This window comes from Balaenoptera ricei, chromosome 10, assembly GCF_028023285.1.
Source record: "Balaenoptera ricei isolate mBalRic1 chromosome 10, mBalRic1.hap2, whole genome shotgun sequence".
Taxonomy (NCBI): domain Eukaryota; kingdom Metazoa; phylum Chordata; class Mammalia; order Artiodactyla; family Balaenopteridae; genus Balaenoptera; species Balaenoptera ricei.
In genome coordinates, this window is record NC_082648.1 from 94,746,569 (window position 1) to 94,771,683 (window position 25,115).

The 25,115-nt window shown below is 37.9% G+C and overlaps 1 protein-coding gene across 17 annotated transcripts in view; it reads right to left on the reverse strand.

The window, feature by feature from the left end:
- RBFOX2 (RNA binding fox-1 homolog 2) overlaps window positions 1-25,115 on the reverse strand; it is a 266,331-nt gene that overhangs the window by 180,751 nt on the left and 60,465 nt on the right. For all 17 annotated transcript variants that reach the window (XM_059936866.1, XM_059936865.1, XM_059936869.1 and 14 more), the window contains exon 2: window positions 8,625-8,675. In XM_059936866.1, coding sequence (XP_059792849.1) covers window positions 8,625-8,675 — 51 coding nt within the window. The remainder of the gene's footprint in view (window positions 1-8,624; window positions 8,676-25,115) is intronic.

Consider the following 25,115-nt stretch of genomic DNA (forward strand, 5'->3'; position numbering starts at 1 on the left):
AATATATATTCAGTATAATCAAAGAGGTGGATAAAACCAAGCCACTTTGGAAAACAGGTTGGCAGTTTCTTAAAAAGTTAAGCATAATACTTTTTATAATTTCTTCTATCACATTTCTACACTGAAATTTTTATAAGGTTTAGTCAAATATTTACCTACAGTTTATTTTCCTTTCAAATTGGATTTAATCCTTTAATTTTCTAGGTATTATTTTGATTTGCAATAGAAAGATAATGGTTTACTTGAGTAGTTTTCAAAAATAACTTCCATTACAACTGTTCAGCGACCACCCCCCCAAAAAAAGTTAAGCATAAATTTACCATAAAACCCAGCAATTCCGCTCCTAGAAATCTACCCAAGAGAAATGAAAACATATATCCATACAAAGACTTGTGAGTGCTCATAACAGCATTACTCATAATAGCCAAACTGGAAATAATACAAATATCTATCAACTGGTAAATGGATTAACAAAATGTGGTACATCCATGCAATAGAATACTATTCAGCAATTAAAAGTAATGATATGGTGATACATACTACAACATGGATGAACCTCAAAAACATTATGAAAAATGAAAGAAGTCATACACAAAACACTACATACATATTATATGACTCTATTTACATGAAATGTCCAGAAAAGATAATTTTATAGAGTCAGAAAGCAGATCAGTGGTTGTCTGGGGCTGGGGTGGGCATAAGGATTGACTGCAACAGAATTCAAGAGAATTTAGGGGGATGACAAAAACGTTCTAAAACTGGACTGTAGTGATGGTGACACAACTTTATAAATTTAATAAAATCCCTGAATAAGTACTCTTACACTGAGTGAACTTTATGGTATGGATATTATATCTCAATAGTGCTTTTTAAAAAGTAATTATTAAATATATATATTTTCTATATATATGTATGTATATATTTAATAACTCCAGGGGAAACAAAAAAGTATATAAGGGAATGTAATCATAATATTATGTTTCTTCTATATTCAGTCATAATAATGTAGATATTATGTAAACATAAATCAATAACAAACATTGATTTAACCATTTTTTGGTTAAATCAATGAGAAATTAGCAATTTTACAGACACTCCTTCCTTCTCATCTCTAACAGTAGGAAGCCAAAGGATAGAGCCTCAAATCGATAAATCAAGAAATAACAGAATAAGCATGTTATTTAGGTACATGGCTGTAAGCAGCAAAATAAATAAAACGGTCTTTCCTAGGAGGGAAAAGCTTATGAACTATCTACAGGATGGAATGATCTAAAATGCAACACTAAGTCTGAAGCTGATTAATGGTTTGAGAAAAGTGCTGACGCTGCAGCATCTACCAGCCTTTCATCCACTAGAGGGTGTAAGGCAACACCACAGAAGGACCTGAACCACTGATGGGTGACCCGATGTCAGATACTGAAGAGATGCAACCATGTGAATAAATCTTGCATAAAGGCCGAAAGTGGGGTTCTAGATAACCTAGTAGGAAGAAAAGAAAGCGATTTCATACTTTTTGTAATTTAAAAGCAAAGCAGAAGCATTTTTAGTTAAGAAAAAGGGCCAGTAAAACAAATTACTATGGATTGTGAGATATAAGAGAGGTATGAAACATTTTACTTCTGAACCTATTATTTTAATCCAGTCTCCAACTGGGAGAGGGCAGTGGGATAAAATTTCTCATTCAACAATTAAGTACTAGCTGGAACTGATATTAAACACAGCAAATGATAAAGCTGTTGCCTAGACAGTTCTAAGGTTGCCTTTTGCTGGGGGGGGGGGGGCTCTAAAAATTCCTTCTTTACACCAACCACAATGTTGTTTTAAAAAATGTACAATAGGTCATGTCGCTCCCTGCTTAAAACCTTTTAAAAGTTTCACACTAAACTGAGAATAATTTTCATTTATTCATCCAACAAATACTTATTGATCTCCTCCTACATGCCAGGCTCTGCTCTAAGCAAAGTCACAGCTTACACAGAACTTATATTTTAGTGGGAGAGACAGACAATAAAGTACACACACTAGATAATTTCAGATAATGATGAGAGAGCTGAAGATAAGACTGAATGGTCAGGGTACGTATGTGGATAACTTTAGATTGGTGTGGTCAGGGAAGCTTCTCTGAGGAGTAAACTTTGTCCCTGTGACCTGAATGAGAAGGTGAAGATCTGGGTCAAGAGCACTGCAGATCTGAGGTAGAGGAGACAGTGATTCCACAGACCTGAAGCTGAGATCAAGCTCGACGAGTTCAAAGATGGAAAGAATGCCCAGTGAGGCTGAAGCTGATGGTAAGAGGGGGGAGAGGATGAATTACAGAGGTAGACAGTAAGCGCACATAGAAATACTCCTAAATCCATACAATGGGATACAGTCCACCAAAAAAAGAAATAAAGTATTGACACATGCTACAGCAGGGATGAACCTTGAAAACATTATGCCAAGTGAAAAAAGCCAGTCACAAAAGACCAGATATTGTATGACTCTGTTTTTATGAAATGTCCAGAATACGCAAATCCACAGAGATGGAAAGTAGATTAGAGGTTGCTCAGGGCTGGGGTCGGGGGATGGGGAAAGGTGAAGTGGCGACTAAAGGCTATATATGGGTTTTCTTTAAGGTGGCATTTTTAAGGATGACAATTATTAGAATTTTGTTTTTCAAAACTACAGTCTGCAATCCATTAGTGGGTTCAGAAAATCAATTTTGGTCAATCAACTGTTGGTCATAATCAACAGGTTTTTTTTTTTAATGGAATGGAAGAGAATGGAAAATATCAGTGCTTAGAACATAGTAAGGGTTAAGTATTATTTGGTAAGACTCATTTAACTCTAAGTTACATTTATGTGTGTGTGTGTGTGTGTATGTGTGTGTGTACTGGGTCATAATGCAAAAGGTATTACTCACTAGAGGTTGCCATCTTTTTTTTAAGCTTGAAATCACTGAGCTAGAACTTGAACACCCTCACTATGTCCTCCATTCCAAATCTCCCCAAGGAAAGAAAAGCAGCCATCATTTCTTTGCCACCAAACCAAATGAGTATGACAGAAAATTCATTTGCTATTGCCCATGGCTCCCAATCAAAATAAGTAAAAGCCCTGAAAGTTCATTTGCAAAAAACTGGACAAAAATAAAGTCCATTCCAGGGATAACAAAGATAACTGGTTAGAAAAAAGGAAATTAAAAATTCTTAAGAAGAAAGAAAATACTTTTGGGAAAAAAATCTCTTATGTCATTTAAAATCTATACTCTAAATTAAAAGTAAGGCTGCTACTCCAAATTTAAATCCCTAATTATCCAAGTCACATCTGTCAACTTAAACATCTCCTTTGATATTTCCATTTTGGGGGAATCACTTGAGCATGTCCATATAATAGTTTTCAACAGACTTTTAGAAAAGTGAAGGAAAAATTTTTCTAAGGAGCCACTGACTAGCATTTAAAAAATCAGAGTCTAATACTGTGACATTAATTTTCTTTACCGTAAAGATGCAAAATTATAAAAGGAAGGTTTATGTCATTCCTCATGGGCATGTTTTTCTTGACACTCCCAGGAAAGCAGTGTTCTCTAATCTAAACAGCAAATCATAATCACAGTCCACAGTGCTGCTGGCAAGCAAAGTAAGTAAGTTAATAAAATACAAAAAGACAAACTGTAGACCATAAGCTATTTTAACAAACAAAATAAGAAGTAAACTTGATAGAAATAAGTTATGCAAGGGACCTCCAGTTCATGTGAAGACTTTCCAAGCTGTTACATTCTCCAAAGATTCCATAGTATCTTATCTTGTCACATGAGGAAGAGAACATCCCCATTCAAAGAGGAGAGAACACTGACAGAAGAACACAAGAGGGAAATACAAGACATGGAGGCTGAGAATCCAGGACTCAAGTCTAACTGTGCCACTAATTCTGTGACATGGGGAAATTCATTTAAAAATTTCTGGTTTGGTTTTCTTAGCTACCAAATAGGGATAATAAAGCCTGACCTTCCTAGCAGAGCTATTCTGAAGATCAAAACTGAATATAGGGCTTCCCCGGTGGCGCAGTGGTTGAGAGTCTGCTTGCCAATGCAGGGGACACGAGTTCGAGCCCTGGTCTGGGAGGACCCCACATGCCGCGGAGCGACTGGGCCCGTGAGCCACAATTACTGAGCCTGCGTGTCTGGAGCCTGTGCTCCGCAACAAGAGAGGCCGCGATGAGGAGTGGCCCCCACTTGCCGCAACTGGAGGGGGCCCTCGCACAGAGGCGAGGACCCAAAGCAGCCATGGATAAATAAATAAATAAATAAAATTTAAAAAAACAAAAAACTGAATATACTGATACATGGAAGCATACACTGTAAACTGCAGAATTCCTCACCAACATTAGTTTTCATAATTTACTAACATTCTTGGTTCCATAGCTGATGCAACACCTGAACCCAACCAAGAGTCTGTGCTCTCATCTTCAGGTTCTCATCCTGAACCCAACCAAGAGTCTGTGCCATGTGAATGTCAACGCTTCATGTCCACAGGTCAACTGTGGGCAATCCGCCATGCCATAATCCCAAACCTGATCACTCCAGTTAAGGGAACACTTGCTGTATTTCTTTAATCATAGCTAGGATGACCATACATCCCATTCATCACAGTTTGCCTGGGACTGTTTCCACATTAGCATCCCTTTTCTCTCTCAAAAGTGCCCCAACTTGAATGATAAACTACACAGTCACCTTAATTACAACAGACATAAGTTGTGGCACCAAGAGGTGACAGACAAGGGGCTAGCCTTAGGACTCCCACTGTACTTTCCAGGAGCCCCCTGAAAGCCATTCCAAATAAACGAACAATATGAGCAGAAACAGTAAGTTTGCTATGCAGAACTAAGGCCCCTTCTAATCAGATTGCTGCTCCCAGGTCCCTCCTGAATAACAACTCTGGAGCTAATACACACAAATATTCTCTCATTTAGAGAACATTACAAACCCACAAACTATTCCACCCTTAATCAACACTTGGGAACTCTATCATAAGCATGTGCACGTACACATAAATCACAAAGAGATGGTCAGCTAGGAATCTAAACCACTACATTGTGTCATCAACCTAAAATCCTGCATGGCCTTAGATAAAGCATTCAGCCTTTCTGAGCTGGTTTGCACTTCTGCTAATCTGGAACAATGTTTGTCTCCTCCACTTGCACGGAGAGACCACATTAGCAAGCACAGTGACGTGCTTGGAGAGTTTTAGAAAAGCAATGGATTGCCATCCCATAAAGCCTGTTAACTGGGAAAGAAGGCTGAGGTGACCTTGCATAAAAAAGCAAAACCTCTACAAGGTGACAGGTGGTTTCTTTTCCCCCTCCTTTCCTTCGCAGGTTTTTTTTTTAATCTTTTATTTACTTTATTTTATTTATGTATTTTTGGCTGTGTTGGGTCTTCGTTGCTGCGCACAGGCTTTCTTCTAGTTGCGGCAAGCGGGGGCTACTCTTCATTGTGGTGCACAGGCTTCTCATTGCGGTGGCTTCTCTTGTTGCAGAGCACAGGCTCTAGGTGCGCGGGCTTCAGTAGTTGTGGCATGTGGGCTCAGTAGTTGTGGCTCGCGGGCTCTAAAGCGCAGGCTCAGTAGTTGTGGCATACCGACTTAGTTGCTCCGTGGCATGTGGCATCTTCCCGGAACAGGGCTTGAACCCATGTCCCCTGCACTGGCAGGCGGATTCTTAACCACTGCGCGACCAGGGAAGCCCCCTTCACAGGTTTTTAATTCAAATGCGTTACCAGGGGTGTATGTAACAGGGTGAAAAGGGTCACTGTAACAGTGAAATACTGGCCCACTCAGTGCTAAGGAACTTTGTTGTTATAATTCTTAACTAGGGTCATGGACTCCTAGATTCATAAGTTCAACATCAAGGGATCTGTGAAGCCCCCAAATGATAAATAAGTAGAGTGAGTGAGCAGGCATACTGCAGATGACCACATTTTCCCTTTGTGAGTCAAGAGTCCCCAGTATAGAGGACCCTCAACAAATAGAGGACAAATTTCAGTGCTTATTCAGCTGCTAACCTGTACTGTTACCTTGGATAAGTCACTTTAATCTCTGTGTGCCTGTTTCCTTATCCTTCCAAAGGAAATACTTGCCTTATCCATTCAAGAGTTGGTGGTAAGGATGAGATGAGAAAATATTGATGAAAGCTCTCTGCAGTGGTCAAAAGATTATCATTTTTATCTCTTTTAAAATCACCATTAGATGCTGATAGAAATCCTGTCTGGGGATGGTTCCTATCTATTTAGAAAAGAAACATAAAAGAATAAGGAAAAGCAAATAAAGAGTCACACAATTAAAATTCACCTTCACCCCACTCTCTGGTTCCTGGATTTGCTGAGCCAAACCACTCTGGGAAGTTGTAAAGATCACAAGTTCAGTTTCTGCCCAACTCGGGCTGCTCAGTGACCAGTGTTTCACACTGATAAATGCCTCCCAAATCTCAGAGCATGAAGTGAGAGTTCACAAGGTTAGGCACATTAATTAGCAGGACTCATTTGGATTCTGTATTCATCAAATGCAACAAGCAGCTATTCAATATTCGCCTGTTTGCACTATGCTAAGGTCTCTAATTCAAAGATCCAGACAGAAAAACAAAATAAAGCCCAAGAAAATAAACTAAAATAAACCTGTCACCATCAGAATGTGCCTCTATGTAAATTAAGCAGCTATAAAGCACAGCAAAAGGGTCTGTATAGGCCTACAGCAGAGACAGTATGAGTAACGTGCAGGCTACAGAAGTGAGTCCGGCTGCAAAAGAAAGGAAAAATAAAGTAGTTCCAAGCAGAGACTACTTTTTGTGCTTTAACAAATTCCTCTTAACTCCTTTTGCTTAATTCTTTATTGATCTGTAATCCCCAGAGGAAGAACACAGCATTATACAGTACTTTTTCAGATTCTTTTAAACTCAGTAAGTCTATTCCCATACTTAACTTTGATTAGTTTTACCTTCCTGTATCTAAAATAAGCCTGTATCCAAAATAAGCAACATTTTATAAGTAAATATTTGCATGAGTATACAAAACTAGATTCAGAGACTGACCATGATCCCTTATGTTTTAAGGGTCCTAAGTAGAAAGTACACGATGAAATAGAAAATATCACTTGTTTTAAAGCAGCCCATAGGATTGTAGTTTTTGACCTTGGCTACACAAATCACCTGTAGGAATTTCTAAATATTTGAAAGGCTAAGCCCAATCTTAGACTCACTCAATCAGAATTGTTGGGGGCTAGATCTCCAGGCAACAGTATTTTTTGGCCAGGATATAGAAATACTATCAAAGGACATAAATTTCACAGCTTACAGAAGCTCTATCTAGGGCAGACCCAAAGCAGAAAGAAATAAAAGAAAGACCCTCTATATTCTCTTTAGGTTTGGGGTAAATGACCGTATCTTTCACCAAGAGCTTCCATAGGACAATCTTCAATTCCGACAATGATTATCCCACTGGGAGATGAACACAGAGATGAGCAGCATTTTCTCTCCCCCCTTTTCTCCATACCCTACGTGGGACCAGTCTGATGCCAACACGACACCAAAAGTACCAGAACTGGGCAAATACTCTCAATCTGGAAGGCCCTCAAATAGGTGACTATTGATTATGGGGCCATCCTGGTTTTTTAAGATCAGCTTCAGGGTTTTGATGAGATTTAATTAAGTTCTGGAAAGGAGAGCTATGTCAACCCTTTGGTTTAGCACTCTGATGACATATCCCTTGGACAAGCCTAATAATGGTGGCTTTTTTTGGACAACCCTGTAAGGAATGGTGGATAGACATTCAAAGCTATAAATGATGGCTAGAAATTGAGAGATGTTTCTAGGAGCTACCATTTTAAATCTCCTGAAGAAGATCAATATCCCCAAATAGCAAAGAGGCTAGGTGTCTTAAGCCACACCATTTCTCTGAGGCAGCCTAACCTGTTCTACCCTAACTCTGTGTCAGCCTCACCTGCTCCAAATAGCAAAAGGATAGGGAAAGCATTTGACACACTCACCTAAACCATACCGAGGATATCCTGGCAGGAAACAGTTTTGCTCTAACCCACAATAAAGCCTGGGCTTTTTCCAATCATCCTCCCTATCTAACAAAGAAAGGCAGCAGAAACTTCCCTCTCTCAAGAAAGCCTTCCCTGATTAAAACCATAAGGCTGAATTCCCCCAGGGAGGAGAATGGAATTTTCTTGTTGCAGATTATTGCAGGGACTCAAAAAGTCTGTGCAGGCAGGGGCTAAGTGGCTGGGAATAAAGAGACAAGTCCAACATTTAGAATTATGAGACATCAAGAAAACCAGGTTAAAAAATTATCATACAGCCTGGAGAAGAAAAAACAAGCAATTACGACTGTGCCTGAGTGACTTTCCCCCTATAATATCCACAATTTCAATAATGTGATTACAATATTTTTAGGGTTAAGAAATATATTTTATTATATCTCTAAATGTAAATTCATTGCTGAAATTAACCATATCACTCTCCAAAATAAATAATTTCAGGAAATGCTCTCTATCATAGCATCCTTAGATAAAACACACACACACACACACACACACACACACACACACACACACACACAATTATCTGAGTTATAAACAGCTTATACCAACCTGGCTGTCCCGTGCTGGGAATCCATGATAACCTGGGGTCAGAGGCTCGTTCTAAGACAAAGGAAAGAAAAGAAAACCGTAAGACAAAAGAAAGTGTTGAGAATCATCAAAATCATCCAAAATGATCAAACATAAATTCCTGCACCAGTTCCTAAGGTGTTCTACCTAACTATATACATCTCTCAGTTTAGCACGTATGATATCAAAAAAAACAAAAACAAATAAAAAACAGTATTTGCTTAGGAGCACTATTCATAAGCACCACGTTCCTCCTTGTACAGCTACATGTTTCCTTCTCAGTGTATCTCAAACAGAGCACTACTGGGATTTGGGGCAGATCAATTCCTAACTTCACACTGTGGGACTCTAGTATGCCTGGCCCTTAACTTCTAAAAGCCAGTAGGCTTTCAGTGTCCTGAACACTAGGAAAACCAAAAACTTCCACACATTTCCAAAAGTCCCCTTGTTAGGAAGGAGACAGTACCACCCCTACTGAGAACTGTCTCTTGACCTGGTAAAGTTTTAGTCCCTCCTCTCTATCAATCTGCTTTCCTTCAGTTCTTTTAAACCTAGATGAAAGTCCACCTCTGTTCCGGACTTCCTCTACCATCCTACATCATCCTATGAACTCAAGTGACTCCTAATATGTGTAATAAGTTAAAATTTACTGGGTTATTTGTACAATTTACTTTTCATATTATTTATAATTTAATACATCTTCTTTTTGTAAAGGTGTTTCATACTGAGTGCCTCATCCTCACATTAACCATTAAATCAAGATCCTTGAGGGCAAGAATGATAGCGAATAAAAGCTATGCAAACCCTAATTTAATACAATGTCATACAATATGAGCACTCACTTATGGCTTACTTGACTCATTCAATTATTCAGTCAACATATATTGAATACCTAATATTTTCAAAGTTCTGTTTAGATGACTGACAGAATAAGTCAGTAAAACAAGCCCCTTGCCTTCAAGGGAACTTTTAAATGGGAGGAGATACATGTGCACACAAAGGTGTAAATGAGAACACAGTGCTTTCATAGTTTTTCCAAGGTGCTCAACACAGCTATCTGAAAGATATGCATCCTCTTCTTCCATTCCTACTAGCAGAACAGTAAGTTAAGAAGAATTTTCATTGATAGGACCTTCATTTATGACGAGAGTAAACCTGCCACCTGATGGTACATCTGCTATGATTATATCCATATCTTTGATCATCGAAAGTCCACCTCCTTTCAAAAACATGAAAGCCAGGGGTCAACTTAAGCTCCCTGCACAGACCCCATGTCTTGTTCATCATGGTTTCCCCACAACCTAGCACAGTGTCTAACACATGGTGGACATTCAGAAGAATGTGTAAATAAATAAATGAGGTTCAATAACCAGAAATTATTAGGCATTCAGTTGCTGACTCAATCATAGACAACCCAAGTTCTCCTTTTTTTTCCTAAATCTCTATTTTGGACATTTATAAATTAAGTCTCCCTAAAGAGACTACACCAAAGATAACTGCCTTTAAAAATTATAGGTGCCAAAATGATCCCGAGAAAGAACAAAGTTGAAGGACTCACATTACAAAGCTACAGTAATCAGGACAGTGTAATACTGCCTAAGAACAGACGTACAGACCAATGAAGTACAACTGAGAGTCCAGAAATAAACTCTTGCAGTTACAATCAACTGAGTTTTCAAAAGGGTGCCAAGAAAAGCAATGGAAGAAAGAATAGCCTTTTCAACAAATGGTGCTGGGACAACTGGATATGCCATGTCAAAGAATAAAGTTGGAACTCTATCTTACACCATATACAAAATTAACTCAAGATAGATCACAGACCTAAAATCATAAAACTCTTAGAAGAAAACAAAGGATTAAATCTTCATGACCTTTGGATAGGCAATGGTTTCTTCAATATGACTACAAAGACACAAATGACGAAAAGTAGATAAATGGACTTCATCAAAATTTAAAACTTTTGTGCTTCAAAGGACACCATCAATTCTGGGGATCTAATGTACACAGAGTGATTATAGTTAACAATACTGAATGATATACTTGAAAGTTGCTAAGAGAGTAGATTGTAAATGTTCTCACCACAAAAAATAAATGGTAATTATGTGACATGTTGCAGGTGTTAGTTAAAGGTATGGTGGTAATCACTTTGCAACATATTAAGTGTATCAAACCAACAAGTTGTACATGTTAAACTTACACAATGTTAATGCCAATTATGTCTCAATAAAGCTGGGGAAGAAAAGACACCGTCAAGTAAGTGGGAAGACAACTAACAGAATGGGAGAAAATATTTGCAAATCCTTTGTCCAATAAGGGACTTGTAGTCAGAATATAAAAGAACTCTCAGAAAGACAACCCAAATTTTTAAGTGGGCAAAAGTTGCAAACAGGAAGTTCCCCAAACAGGATATACAAATGGCCAATAAGCACATAAAAAGATACTCAACACTGTTGGTCATTAGGAAAATGCAAATCAAAACCACAATGAGATAACACTTCACACCCACTAGGATGGTTATAATCAAAAAGTCAGACAATAACAAGTGATAACAACAACGTGGAGAGACCGGAATCTCATACATTGCTGTTGGGACTATAAAATGGTGCAGGCACTTTGGAAATAGTTTGGAAGTCCCTCAAAATGTTAAAAAAGAGTTACCATGTGACCCAGCAATTCCACACTAGGTATAACCAAGAAAACTGGAAACATACATCCACATAAAGCCTTGTACACAAATGTTCATAGCAGAATTATTTCATAATAGCCAAAAAGTTGAAATAATCCAAATGCCCATCAATTGATAAGTGGATAGGCAAAGTATTGTATATCTATAACTGAATATTATTTGGCAATAAAAGGAATGAAGTGCTGATACAACAAAGATGAATTTTAAAAACATCATGCTAAGTGAAAAAAGCCAGAGACAATAGGCCACAAATTATATGATTCCATTTATATGAGATATTCAGAAGGGGCAAATCTATGGAGAAAGAAAGTAGATTAGTAGCTCCAGGGACTAAAGGGAGTGACTGCCAATGGGTACTGGGTTTTACTTTTGGTGATGAAAATGTTCTGGAATTAGTGATGATGGACTCACAACTCTATGATTTTGCTTAAAACCACAAAACACTAAAAACCACTAAAAACACTTTAAAAGGGTGAGATTTATGGTCTGTGAATTATAGGTCAATAAACCTGTTATTTAAAAATAATAATAATAGGCAATGTTGGCTGGCTATTTTCCTACAAATTTTTACAGGGGAGACACACGCAGCTTAGACCATAACAAAAAGAACAGGGCTCCTTCCGAAATCCCCAAGTGCCTTGTTTGTTCTGGAGTCTATACATTTACTTCAATACCATTCTCTACAGATTTTAACAATGATGATGATAAATGTGATAATAACCACTAGATATTGAGCAACCAATCAGGCATGGTTTCAGGATGGAGGGGAGGAGTAAGAGAAAGTGGCAAAGAGAAGGAGATAATAAAGCACAGATTAATAGGTGGAAAAGTCAAACTTTTAACCCAGGTCTGTTGGACTCCAAAGCCCCTGTTCCTCCCGCTTTATCAAATTCTCTAATAACCATTCCATATTATTCCTCTACAGTAAATTTCAAGATTGTCTGAGGAAGGAGTTATAGGATGAAGAAAGTCATCAAAAACACCCAAAAGCATCACTAACAAAGATTTGTCACTCCCAGAGATATCCCATGTATAAACTATATTCTTGAGTTCAACAATGCAGAAAACTTTTTGTAAAGAAAAAAAAAGTACATTCCTACAAGCAAGTATTGTCAAAAACTTTAACAGCAAAGACAGATGTAACAGGTACACAGAGATGTGCCAGAGGAAACGGACTTCCTCCTTCACCTGCTTAGCAAAGTAGTCCTCGTTTCTTCCCCATCTCTCACCCGAGGCTACCTGGAACTCTCCAGCACTCAGACACCACCGCCTCTCTGAAAGTGGACTACACTTAACGACAAAGGTTTGCTTTCGTTTTTAATTTTACCACGTATATATCTGTCCCTTCAAAATGCATGAACTTTGCATGTTTTTGAATTTTATAGAAATGAATCCTATTGTATAGCAATTTCCTTTTTTCTCATATTACGAGATTTATCTCCACTTACGCATGTCACTATATTTCACTAATTTTGACTACTGCTTAATATTCTATCTTATGACTATGTCACAATTTATTTTCCCCTCTTGTTTTCCTGTTAATAGATATTTAAGTTGTTTCCAGTTATACTCACAAACCACTGCTGCCTGTGAACATTTAGAGTTGAGGTATCACTTTCCACCCATAGACTGACAAATATGAAAATGAAAATATGACAAATTGGCAGGAAGAAGAGTAAATAGATATCTTCACATCTAATAGTAGGAAGATAAGCATACTGGGACTACTCTTTTGGAAAGCAATTTGACAATAATTATTAAAATATTAAATACTCATACCTTCTTGTAATTTCATATCTCTGATCTCTTTATCTACTAGAGAATCACCTGAACTTGTGCTCAAAGAAGCATGTGCAAAGATTTTTCAGTGCAGTGCTGTTTGCAACACTGAAAAACTAAAAAGCACCTCAATAATAGAGAAGTAGTGTTATCAACTATTGTTGATATTGTTGACTATTCAACATCCTCTGTTAAACTGCAAGTGTTTTAAAAGGTAAAATCTCAATGAACTATCTCAAATCATATTAAATGACAGCAAAACAGTCAGTGTGCTATTCCTTTAAATCACAATACAAAAAGAGGTATTTCTACATGCATATAAAAAAGTAAATAAATGCATAGAGAAGATCTAGAAGGATATACAACAAACTTCTAACAGTGGTTCCCTCTAGGGAGAAGAATGAGATCTGTGGAAGGTAGAGAGGGCATGCTTTATCTGAATTATTTGAATTTACAAAATGTAAAATTCATGTATTACTTAGAGCATAAAAAAGAACCAAAGAAGTCACTATTACCAGTGTTTTATAATGTACAAAACACCTTCACATAATCTTATTTAGTTCTCACGATGCAGAAAATAGGTTTTATAACCCTCATTTTACAGATGACAAAACTGAATTTCAGAGAGATTAAATGATTTGCTCAAGGCCAAATAGCTAATGATAGTGGCTGAGCTGCCTTCAGACTTAGGTCTTTTAACTCTGTTCCCAGTACTTCTGCTACTTCATGACAACTAGTACAAACCAGTACTGGTCCTGGTAGAGATTACTATGATTGTCTAAAAACATGCAGATCTGAGTTTTTAATCAGTGTAAAAATAATAACTGAAAGTTATTATTTTTTAAAATTTTTATTTCATATTGGAGTATAGTTGATTAACAATGTTGTATTAGTTTCAGGTGTACAGCAAAGTGATTCAGTTATACATAAATAACTGAAATTTATAGCAGACACGGAATTACAAGGCAAGCTAATGGAACAGATGGGACAGAAATCAGATGTGTTAAACTCCAAAGAGGAAAGGCAGCTATACTGCTATAAGCAAGAGTTATTGACCTAGTAAGACTGAAAGACTTAGAAACTGACTGCCAAGGCACAGAAGCTGCTCAAAAATAAAAAGAATATATAAGAAATAAAATACCAACCATAAGAATTTTACTACAGAGATAGCAATGAAACCTGTTTAGAAGCTTCTGGTAAGTGAGTGTGTGAAAGAGTAACAGAAGGATCCTTAAGTAACTGGCAAATACAGCAACTGTGATGGATCGTGCACGTACAACGGACACTGAAGGAAGTGAAGAAAAATATTACCTGACATTTGTATTCTTCACTAGCTGCTTAGAAGCTCCCATTGCACCTATGTTTGAAAAATCCATTTAAGCAGAAGAATCTTCATTCATTCGGTAAAAGTGGATTCAACAACTGCTCTATGACAAGTACAGTGCTGGTATCCCTGCCCTTGAGGAGCTGTGAGTCAAAATAATTATAAAATAATGTGATTGATAACATAACTAACACCTATAAGAAGAACGACAGGGGCTTCCCTGGTGGCGCAGTGGTTGAGAATCTGCCTGCCAATGCAGGGGACACGGGTTCGAGCCCTGGTCTGGGAAGATCCCACATGCCACGGAGCAACTGGGCCCGTGAGCCACAATTACCGAGCCTGCGCGTCTGGAGCCTGTGCTCCGCAACAAGAGAGGCCGCGATGGTGAGAGGCCCGCGCACCGCGATGAAGAGTGGTCCCCACTTGCCGCAACTAGAGAAAGCCCTCACACAGAAACGAAGACTCTACAGAAAAGCATTATATATTGTTAAAACATTATATATATTAATACGCCTCCAAATCTGTCCCCCTAAAAAAAAAAAAAAAAAGAAGAACGACAGGACTCCAGAAGATCTTTTGGAAAAGTGTGTATGGGATTTGGGGGTTGGGGGGGGAGAGTTGAGTGGGTAATAGCCTCTAACCTCTTATTGGAGGACAAGACCTTCACACTGTGATGGACTGATGCATGCTGAAAAGACACAATGGATTTTAAAGCCACTTTTCTAAATGCATTCTGAAAATCATCAACATCATTTCTAAATGATTATTTAGATATACATAATGGGCCAATATATTTGCCCATTCCAAATGAAAATTACCCAGAATACTGCATCTGGGAGGTACAATAGAAAAGAACTGCTTCCTTAAGCATTTAAAAAATACAGTTAAAAGAGAGATACTAAGAGGACTTAACAAAACTGAAAATCAACAAAGCCCTGCTTTCGGTACAGAAATATAGCAGTGATATACTAGCAGGACTTCCCTGGCGGCACAGCGGTTAAGAATCTGCCTGCCATTGCAGGGGACACAGGTTCGATCCCTGGTCCGGGAAGATCCCACATGCTGCAGAGCAACTAAGCCCATGAGCCACAACGACTGAGCCTGCGCTCTACAGCCCACGAGCCACAACTACTGAGCCTGCGTGCCACAACTACTGAAGCCCGAGCGCCTAGAGCCCGTGCTCCGCAACAAGAGAAGCCACCGCAATGAGAAGCCCGCACATAGCAATGAAGAGTAGCTCCCACTCACTGCAACGAGAGAAAGCCTGCGTGCAGCAACGAAGACCCAACACAGCCAAAAATAAAATAAATTAATTAATTTAAAAAAATAACATGCTAGCTATAAATCCTAAGCAATATCAATAAAACACTAACTGAGGAGCCTAGGGAAGACACCACTCTGCCGTCTCCCTTGGTTTCACCTACTTAACAGGTCATGTGTTCAGCGTCCAGAGATTTATTACAAGAGTATTTCTTACTGGCCTCCATCAATGATGAGGGTTGTCTAGGAGCAGGTGCAGAAAACTGGAAATGCACAAGGAAGTTATACCAAGCAATCAGAAAAAAAAATTTAACCCACCCTATTGTTTTTCTTTTGTGTCTAACAAAATCAAACCAATTTCACAAAATGGAAGGGGAAGAAAAATACTGAGAATGGAACAAAATAAATTCTTGCCACCATGCAATTTGGGGAGAGGAAAGTAAAAGGAAGCAAAGGAAAGGAAGAATGAAGCTGTCCTCTAACAAACAAAGCTTGGGCAATGGTACAAGCCCAAATTTTTCACTGACTTACTCCCAACTGAAAATTAATTTCACATTACCTTACATTTAGCAATGGAGGGAAAGACTGATTTAGACCATAATGGCTAGGGGAAAAAAAAAAAAAGCAAATCAAAAAAAAAAGAATCAAAAGCAAATTCCCAGGGTATTTCATTACCTTGTTTTGCAGCCCAAGTTACTGTTTTTCAAGTAGTAAGCCTACTTTTGAACAGGGACATGGAAGGGAACACCACAGGAACTGAAGATGTACCTAAGTTCCCATGCTATTACGTACAAAAACAAATCCTAGCAACAAGTAGGGTCAGGAAAAGAGACTGCTTAGCAACCACAGGACATCATTCCGCATCCAAACCATACAGGGTTCAAGGTTCCCAAAGATAAGAGGGCTTACAAGGGATATGAATCTGGTAGTATCTAACAACACAGGCCCAACAGAAGGTCCAATGGGTAACTGGTCGACTAAACTTTCACACTACAATAGAATAAAATAAAACATAGGGTAATTCGTCCCACCTCCCCATCAAGAAAACTGACAGACAGTAGCTCTTTGTTACACTCACCACTTCTACCCCAAATACCCCATCTTTTTTTAAAGAGACAGCTCATTTTGGGGGTGCTTTATCTCAGCCCTAAGGATAGTTGCTGTTATAAATTAACTTTATACTAATGATATATTATCATCTATCAATCATATTATTACATTATTTTATATCTACTGTATTACATCTGCTATTCCTTAGAGTTCTCTTTACTTCTTACAAGCCAATCCCTTATTAATTCAATCTGCTGTTAGAGTAAACAATTCTTTATGTTAAATTCCTTGTCTAAATTACTTATAGTCTCTTTATCCTGACTGGACCCAGATTGGTACAGATGAGCTGAAACAAAATGCTAATAGCCACTTATTTCACACAGGACAGTCATTATGCTTCATGTTTTCTATACGTTATCACTTTGTATTCTCACTAAAACTCTGTAATATATCTCTCAATATTAAGAAAACTGAGGCTCAGAAAATGATGCAATTTGTCTACCATAATGCAAATCCAGGTTGGTCTTATACTCAGATTCCCTACTATAGCATTTATTTTTCTTCACAGAACCTAGCAACACTTTTTAAAGAACTAAACATCTATGTACCGGAAAAGAATGAACAAAGCAGTCCTGGCTGCTATACTTAGAAAGGGCAGTTTGTTGGTTGGCCTTGACTGGTGCCTGGGAACTTAGATGGAGGGTTCTATTCCCAGAACTAGTAAGAGTGGCTCACTGTGCCTAAACTGTGCAAACAATACGGTTTATGCCAAACACTGCTTTCCTCCTGGGAGTCTAGAATTTGAGCATGTGCTAGGCAGAGAGTGCCTATGTGAACAACCCTTCCCAGCCGTGCCCCAAAAAGAAAAATTTCAGCACTAAGTCTAATGAGCTTCCCTGGTAGGCAACACTGCCACCACTGGCTGAAGGAAGTAAGCACATCCTGCGTGACTCAACTGCAAGAGAACTCTAGGAAGCTGGAGCCTGATTTCTTCTGGACTTCACCCCATGCAATTTTTCCCTTGGTGATTTTGCTTTGTATCCTTTCACTGTTATAAATCATAGCCATGAATATGTCTATACAATGAATTCTGTAAATCCTAGCAGATCACTGGAGCTGGGCAAGTCTTGGGGACACCCCCCCAATACAGCTTATGACATGCCAAGTATTTTATTAAATGCAGAGGATACAAAGATGAATAGGGCCTTTGTCCTCAAGGAGTTTTACAGTCTATTTAAATTTCCCTTCTTTCACTTCTCTGATCTTCACTTCTTAGTCTGTTTGCCACTTAAAATAGATTAGATACATCTCCCTAAGCTAAATTTCATTCTTGGCGCTGAAATGATGCTAAATATTTAATAAGTCCATCAAGCAAAATCTGAAATACAAAGCTCTAATAAACTCGAAGGCCACACATATTTTCTCTTTACTTTCCCCATCATATTGTGTTCCTCATTAAAAATAAACTGACCAACTCTTGTACACTGCTGGTAGGAATATAAAATGGTGTAGCTACTAAAGAAAATAGCCTGGCGGTTCCTCAAAAAGTTAAATATCGAACTACCGCACGGCCCAGCAATTCCACTGCTAGGTATATTCCCCAAGGAATTAAAAACAAGTACTCATATAAGTACTTGTACACACTATGCAAAATAGCTGAGATGTGGAAATAACACAAATGTCCATCAATGAACGAATAAATAAATAATTGTATACACATACAAAGGAATATTATTCAGCTTTAAAAAGGAACAAAGTGCTGATACATGCTACAACATGAATGAACCTTTAAAACATGATGGTACATGAAAAAAGCCAGACACAAAAGGTCTCATATTGTATAATTACATTTATATGAAATACCAAGAATAGGTAAATTCATAGAGGCAGAAAGCAGATAGAAGGAAGGGGAAATGGAGGATGACTGCTTAATGGCGGGTGACTGCTTAATAGGTATGGGGTGATAAAAATTTTTGGAACTAGATAGGGGTGGTGTCTGCACAATACTGTGAATGTACTAAATACCACCAAATTGTTCACTTCTAAAAGACTTAATTATATGTTATATGAATTTCATCTCAATAAAAACATTTTTTGAAAAGCAATGCAGTATACAATATGGTGATAATGATGTTATTTGAATGGGTACTTGTAGCTTGAAATAAAATCATCAGTGACTACAACAGATATGGATTCAAAAAAGTGCCACATCTCAATATATACCCTGGAAAACTACTTGAAGACTCAAAAGTGGTTCTAAGCAATGATACAGATACTGATACCATAGAGTATGTATAAATTTTCTTCCTAAAACCATAGAAAATAAAATGTTTCTAAATTATTACATAAGACTTTGAATAGGCATGTGTGCATAAATAAAATCAGTATTTTAAAGACATTTGCCTATTTCATCAACATCCCTAAAAATTTATATATTTAGGTTGGCTTGTCCTTTCAATGGAAAAACAACTTAAAGCCTTATATAGAGTTTCCTCATATTCAGGCATTTATAGCACATATACATAACTTTTTTTTCCTTAAGTCTAAAAGGATGTATCCCAAAATGTTTAGTGATTATATGTCTTGATGTTGAGTTTGGGTTTATAGAGTGACATACATTTTTTTTTTCTTTTGCCTATCTGTACTTTCCAATTTTTCAACAACGAATACATATTGTTTTCACTTAACCATCAAAAATTAGGAATAATAACAGTACCTTCTCAAGGACGCTGTGAAGATTAAATGAGATAATACACATAAAGCCCTTAAAACTGTATTCAGGATATTATAAGTATGCAATAAATATTAGGTAATAGGGGTATTATTATGTTTCTGTTATTGTAAATATTTTTCAGGACACATATATTTCATTACCTCTGGCAAAAGCATTCACCTTAATCCAGGCCTGGGTCATCTGAGTGAAGCCTAAATAACTGAATAATAGCTTCTTAGCTGGTCCAGCAGTCTCCATCCACCTCTTCCCAATTTTCTTACCAGGCCAGGGTAATTCATCAAACACCACTCATATCACTCCCATGCTAATGGCCCTCCACTGCTTACATGATCAAGTTCCAAACACTCTAAATCTGGCCTCACCTGGTCATTCCCTTTTTCTCCCCATTTATTTATTCCTTCAACAAATATTTACTGAAGGACATTCATATGTCTGGCACTATGGCAGAAATAGAAAGACAAATAAGTTACTGATTCTTTTCTTAAGGAACTCATAGTCTAGTAAGAGAGACAGGCATGTAAACAAGCACAACATGAATCACGCAATAAAATGTAAATATAAGGTCCAGAGGGAACAAGTGTACAAAGTTGATAATGGAGTGAGAAAGGCATGAAGAAATTACAAACACGGGAAGTCATGGGAGGCAAGATCTGGATGGGGTTTGAAGGATGACTGCAAATAGCTAATTTCCAGATCTAAACTTTACTCAATTTACTTTGCACCTTAGGGTGTTCTCCCACATCAACTCAACTTTAGTAAAATCTAGCAAAGTGCTACCTGCCTTCACAATGCAATTCCTGTAACTCTGGCTCAGTGTATTTTCAAACTGAGTCAAGACCCATTCATGACTGATTTAATTTAAGAGACCTCAACCATTATTAAAAAATAAAAATGAGAGCAGCAGCTCTCAAACTTTCGGGTCTTAGAATCCCTTTACCCTCTTAAAAATTACTAGAGATCCCAAAGAACTTTTGTTTATGGGAGTTAAAAAGGATTAGTATTTGCCTATTAGAAACTGAAACTGCATAATTTTTAAAATATTTGTTAATTCACTTTAAAATACCAAAAATAAACCATTATGGTAACATAAAACATTTTATGAAAATTAACTATATTTTATAAAACAAAAAATTTAGTGAGAACAGTGCCATTGTTTTACATTTTGTTTTTGCAAATATCATTCACATCCCACTTAACAGAAAATGGCTAAGATATCTGCTTCTGCATTCAATCTGTTGTGATATGTTATTTTGGTGAAAGTATATGAAGAAAATCTGGCCTTCCACAGGTATGTATTTGGAAAAAGTAGGAGTACTTTAATAGTCTTTTCACATACCTATGGATATTCTTCCTTAATATTATACCAAAACTTGAAAAGTAACAGTTCCTTAAAAGTTAGTTGCAGTGTGACATCTGAAACCATAACAATGAATTTTTTTCATAAAACCCATTGGCCTGTCCTGCATTTTGAATGAATTTTCACCTATCATGATTACGTAACATCTTGCATTGTTTGTTTATAAAATACTGGTTCACTAAGTTATAAAGATCTTCTCAATATTGACACATTTCATTATATAATATCAATGAAACTGACTTTTTTCACCCCTCCTTTAAGTGCAAGGGTGTGGTGGTGAAAAAAATAATGACTACCAGTACAGTTTGGTGCCGGTGCCTTGATTCACTCTAGGACGACCCATCATTGCTTACACAACACCAGTGCAAATGTCAACATAGTAGGAAAGGCAAAAAACATCTTAATGTTATGAAAAGAGTTTTGACCTTGAAGACCCCCCTAAAAGGTTCTTGGGTACCTTTGTGGGCGGGGGAAGTGAGGTCCATAGACCACACTTTAGGAATCACTATACTGGACTACAATAGAATTTTTAAACAGAAAGAAAGAATCAAGTACCTCATGTTTAGTAAGGGTAAAAATTATTCCATGAAACGTGTTTTGGTCACATATATACAGATAAACATCTAACTATACACTAGGTTGTCACATAAAATGGATCTCTTATCATGGGTCATAGTCAAAATCCCATGGTCAAACAACTCTTGTATAGTGATATTCAGTTGAAACTGCTGTTTCACTGAACTGCAGACTTTAAAAAAAAAAAAAAAGATACCTTTTTATTAGCCTCAGAGTATAAAGGAAATATATCCCAAAAGGATAATTCTGCAACATTCCAAAAATCCCTCTGAGATAGGCTAACATGTTAACCCTTTAGCCATAAAGGTCAATATAGACAAAATAAATTTTACTTTAACTGGCATATATTTGCTATTTCAATTTAGCTTTTAAAACAGTCTCATCACTCACATTGCTATTCAACATGATTTCAAACGAGCTCTGTTGCTATTAGCTGAGTGACTTAGGGCAAGTTACTCAACCTCTTTGATCTATTATGCCTATACCTTGCAGAGATGTTAAGATTATGCGTAATATATACAAAGCACCCAGGAGTGTATCCACCCTATAGAGGAAAGCTATTGTTATAACAATTTTCATTATACGCTTTGAGTTCACAATCCTGCCTTATCCCTCAGTCCCCTAAGATTTGTATGGCTGAGTGACAATGGGCCTTTCTATCTCCTACTCCTGCTGTTGCTTCCAATGCCCTACTTGCTACGATTGCCAATCCTCTGACCTAAACTCTCTGCCATCTACTTCTGGTGTCCCCAGAGCAAGTCCCTGAACTTCCCCTTATCATATTAATTCCCTGGTCAGAAAAAAGATAATGCTCATTACAATTCAAGGATCTTCTGATAAATGCCATGTTAATTCTTGCTTGCAACTAGTCTAGAAGACTTTAAATGAAATCATATGAATTCATGGTGGGTTTTTTTTTTAAACAGCAATTTTTTTAAAATACAAATTAATTTTCTAAAACATATGGTCAACTTACTAAGAATTCATGAAAGGGCTGCCTCTATCAGATCTCATCACACCTTAATTCCTATACCAGCTCCACTATTCAACTCCTATAGCTCTTCCAGCCCTCTTAGATAGTCTCCATTAAGTAAAAGGCACTTAATAGAAAAAAGTGGCAAAGAAAACTATACGTACGGTTTTCTGTAGTATAATGAGGTGTTCGAGGTAGCTCAAAGAAGGGCAAGAGGCAAGGAAACTACCCAGAGAGGATGGTGTTGGGTCTCGACTGGCGGCCCCTTCTGAGGGAACAGAACTACTACTACACAGATCACCACTGAAAGGGGGAAGGGGGTGGGGGAGGGGGGAGGCACTTATGTGTGCAGACACTGCAATGTGCTAGATACTTTATGCACATTATTGCATGGTCTAGGTATTATTTCCGTTATCAGGTGAGGACACTGAGACTCAGAGAGGTTGAATGACGAGATCAAGGCCAAACAACTAGTAAGTGGTAGAGGCAGAGGCACGATTATAACACTCTTCTTTCTGTTACATGGTACACAGTGACTTAGTCCAGAAAAGCACTTATCCCTAGGCTAAGCAACAGGGAAGGGAAGTGCAGGCTCATCTACACACTGGCTTAGCCTGACTGTTTCTCTTCTACCAATGAGAATAACTGAGAGATAATCCATCTTTAACCTCTAGTTATCACCCAATTACTCCCACTGGTAGAAGAAAAGCAGTGTTCCTTAAACTTTAACATGCATACAGGTCACTGCAAGGTATCTTGTTAAAAATGCAGATTCTGATTCATTGGGTTTGGGGTGGCACCTGAGAGTCTGCATTTCTAATAAGATTTCAGGAAATGATGACACTTTTAGTGCTTGGGCCATACTCAAAACAGATTACACACAGCGGTTCCCAAACCTGGCTGTTAATCATAATCATCTGGGAATCACTTAAAAATTATAGATTCCTAGGCCCCTCCCTCCTGGACATTCAGGGTGTCTGAAACCTTCTACCTCATAATTCTGTAATTCAAATAAATGTATAATTAATTATTAATGACAATAGCCAAAGGAAGCACTGATTGAGAACATACCAAATGTCTAAGTGTTTTCTGTATTAGTTTACTTTCCCTCAGCACCACACTGTAAGGTTGGTACTTATAGCACTATCATCCCCATTTTAGACACAAGGAAACCAATGCACCAAGAGACTGCTACTTGTCCAAGGTCAGTCACTGAGCAGCAGAACAGGGGTGCACACTTGAATCAATCTGGTTCCTCAGTCTGTGCCCTCAGACACACCACAAAATGCTGCTTCGATCACCCAATGGTAATGTCACTGATTTTAACAGACACAGTTGAACAAATAAGTTCAAATGGGTCACCTCAGAAGACTGTGCCCTGAGAAGGCTATGCTCTTATTCCTCAGATGCTGCCATCATTCATGCAGCCACTGCTAAACTACATAATCTAGGAGCTCTTGATCTGAAAATGAAAATGCCTTCAGAACCTAAACCTATGACTTTAAATATCTTTAACTGGGACAAAAGCTCATCATTTGAACATAGATTTGATTTTTTTGACAACCCCAAATCAGGAAAAGCCAACTCAAAGAAATCCAGTGTCTGATCAAGCTAGGTCTTCTTTTTAAATAAAAAATGTGATGTTAGATATTAAAAATGTTTTTCTCATCACTCATCTCTGAAGCTGATTCCAAAGGAGAGTTCATGTTTTGCGCAGTGGCTGTATCACCAGAGTCAAAGTGACTATTTTGAAGGATAATACTCATCTGGATGCACAGACTCTGTTATATTTGTTTTTAAAAATATTAGCCCCTCACTCATTCCAAAAGAAACACATTTGCCCTTCACTATCAGTACGGACACGCACGCATATGTTCACAACAACTGTCCTGAAGCATGCAGTCCTCCTTTCTGCTGCAAAAGCAATGGCTTTGATTTTCTTTCAGATTTTTTAAAAATAAAACGTGTGCTTTATTTATACACACCCATCCGTAGAAAAATAAATATAATAATCAGGCATTAATAAAGCATTTAACTGCATGCAGCACCATAAAAGGCATCCTACAAAGGCAACTATATATCCAAAATAGGTGCACAAATACCCTCACGTACAGAGGATAAAGGCACACACAAATACTACAGGGAATGTAACTCTAAAAAGGTATTATATTTCTACATCTAGATTAGCTCCTTTGTTAAATGAATATATCCTTTTCAACAAAGAAAATATTCTGCAAATTCAGAATGATTTACAGATTTTTAAAAAGCAGGCATTAACGCAGATCAGCACGATTCCACACAACCAACCTCTGTGCTTGAACTGGACTCCCCACACCTTACTGAAGCCACAATTCCCCTGCACAAACTCCCATCCACCACCCCCCACGCACACCCAACTCCCCACCAACCTCACAGGGGTTCCTGGGCTGGTCCATGGAATCTGATGACATCACTCTCTCTTCCTTCCTGGAATTCTAAACCCTGCTGCTCTCCCCTTGCACACAGCTACCATCTCTATGGCAACCTCACCTCCTCCTGCTTCCCTATTGGCTTCATGGAGCAGGATACACAAAAAGGTTTTCCGTTCTCCCCTTACCACCCGCCCCCAAAAAATGATGCTTTCAACAGGAACCTGAGCTAAATTTAGCTACTTGGGATTCAGAGTCCTATGACTAAGAAAACAGAGAAACGTCCTCCTTCCTACATTCCACCCTCCTCTCTACCCCACCCCAAA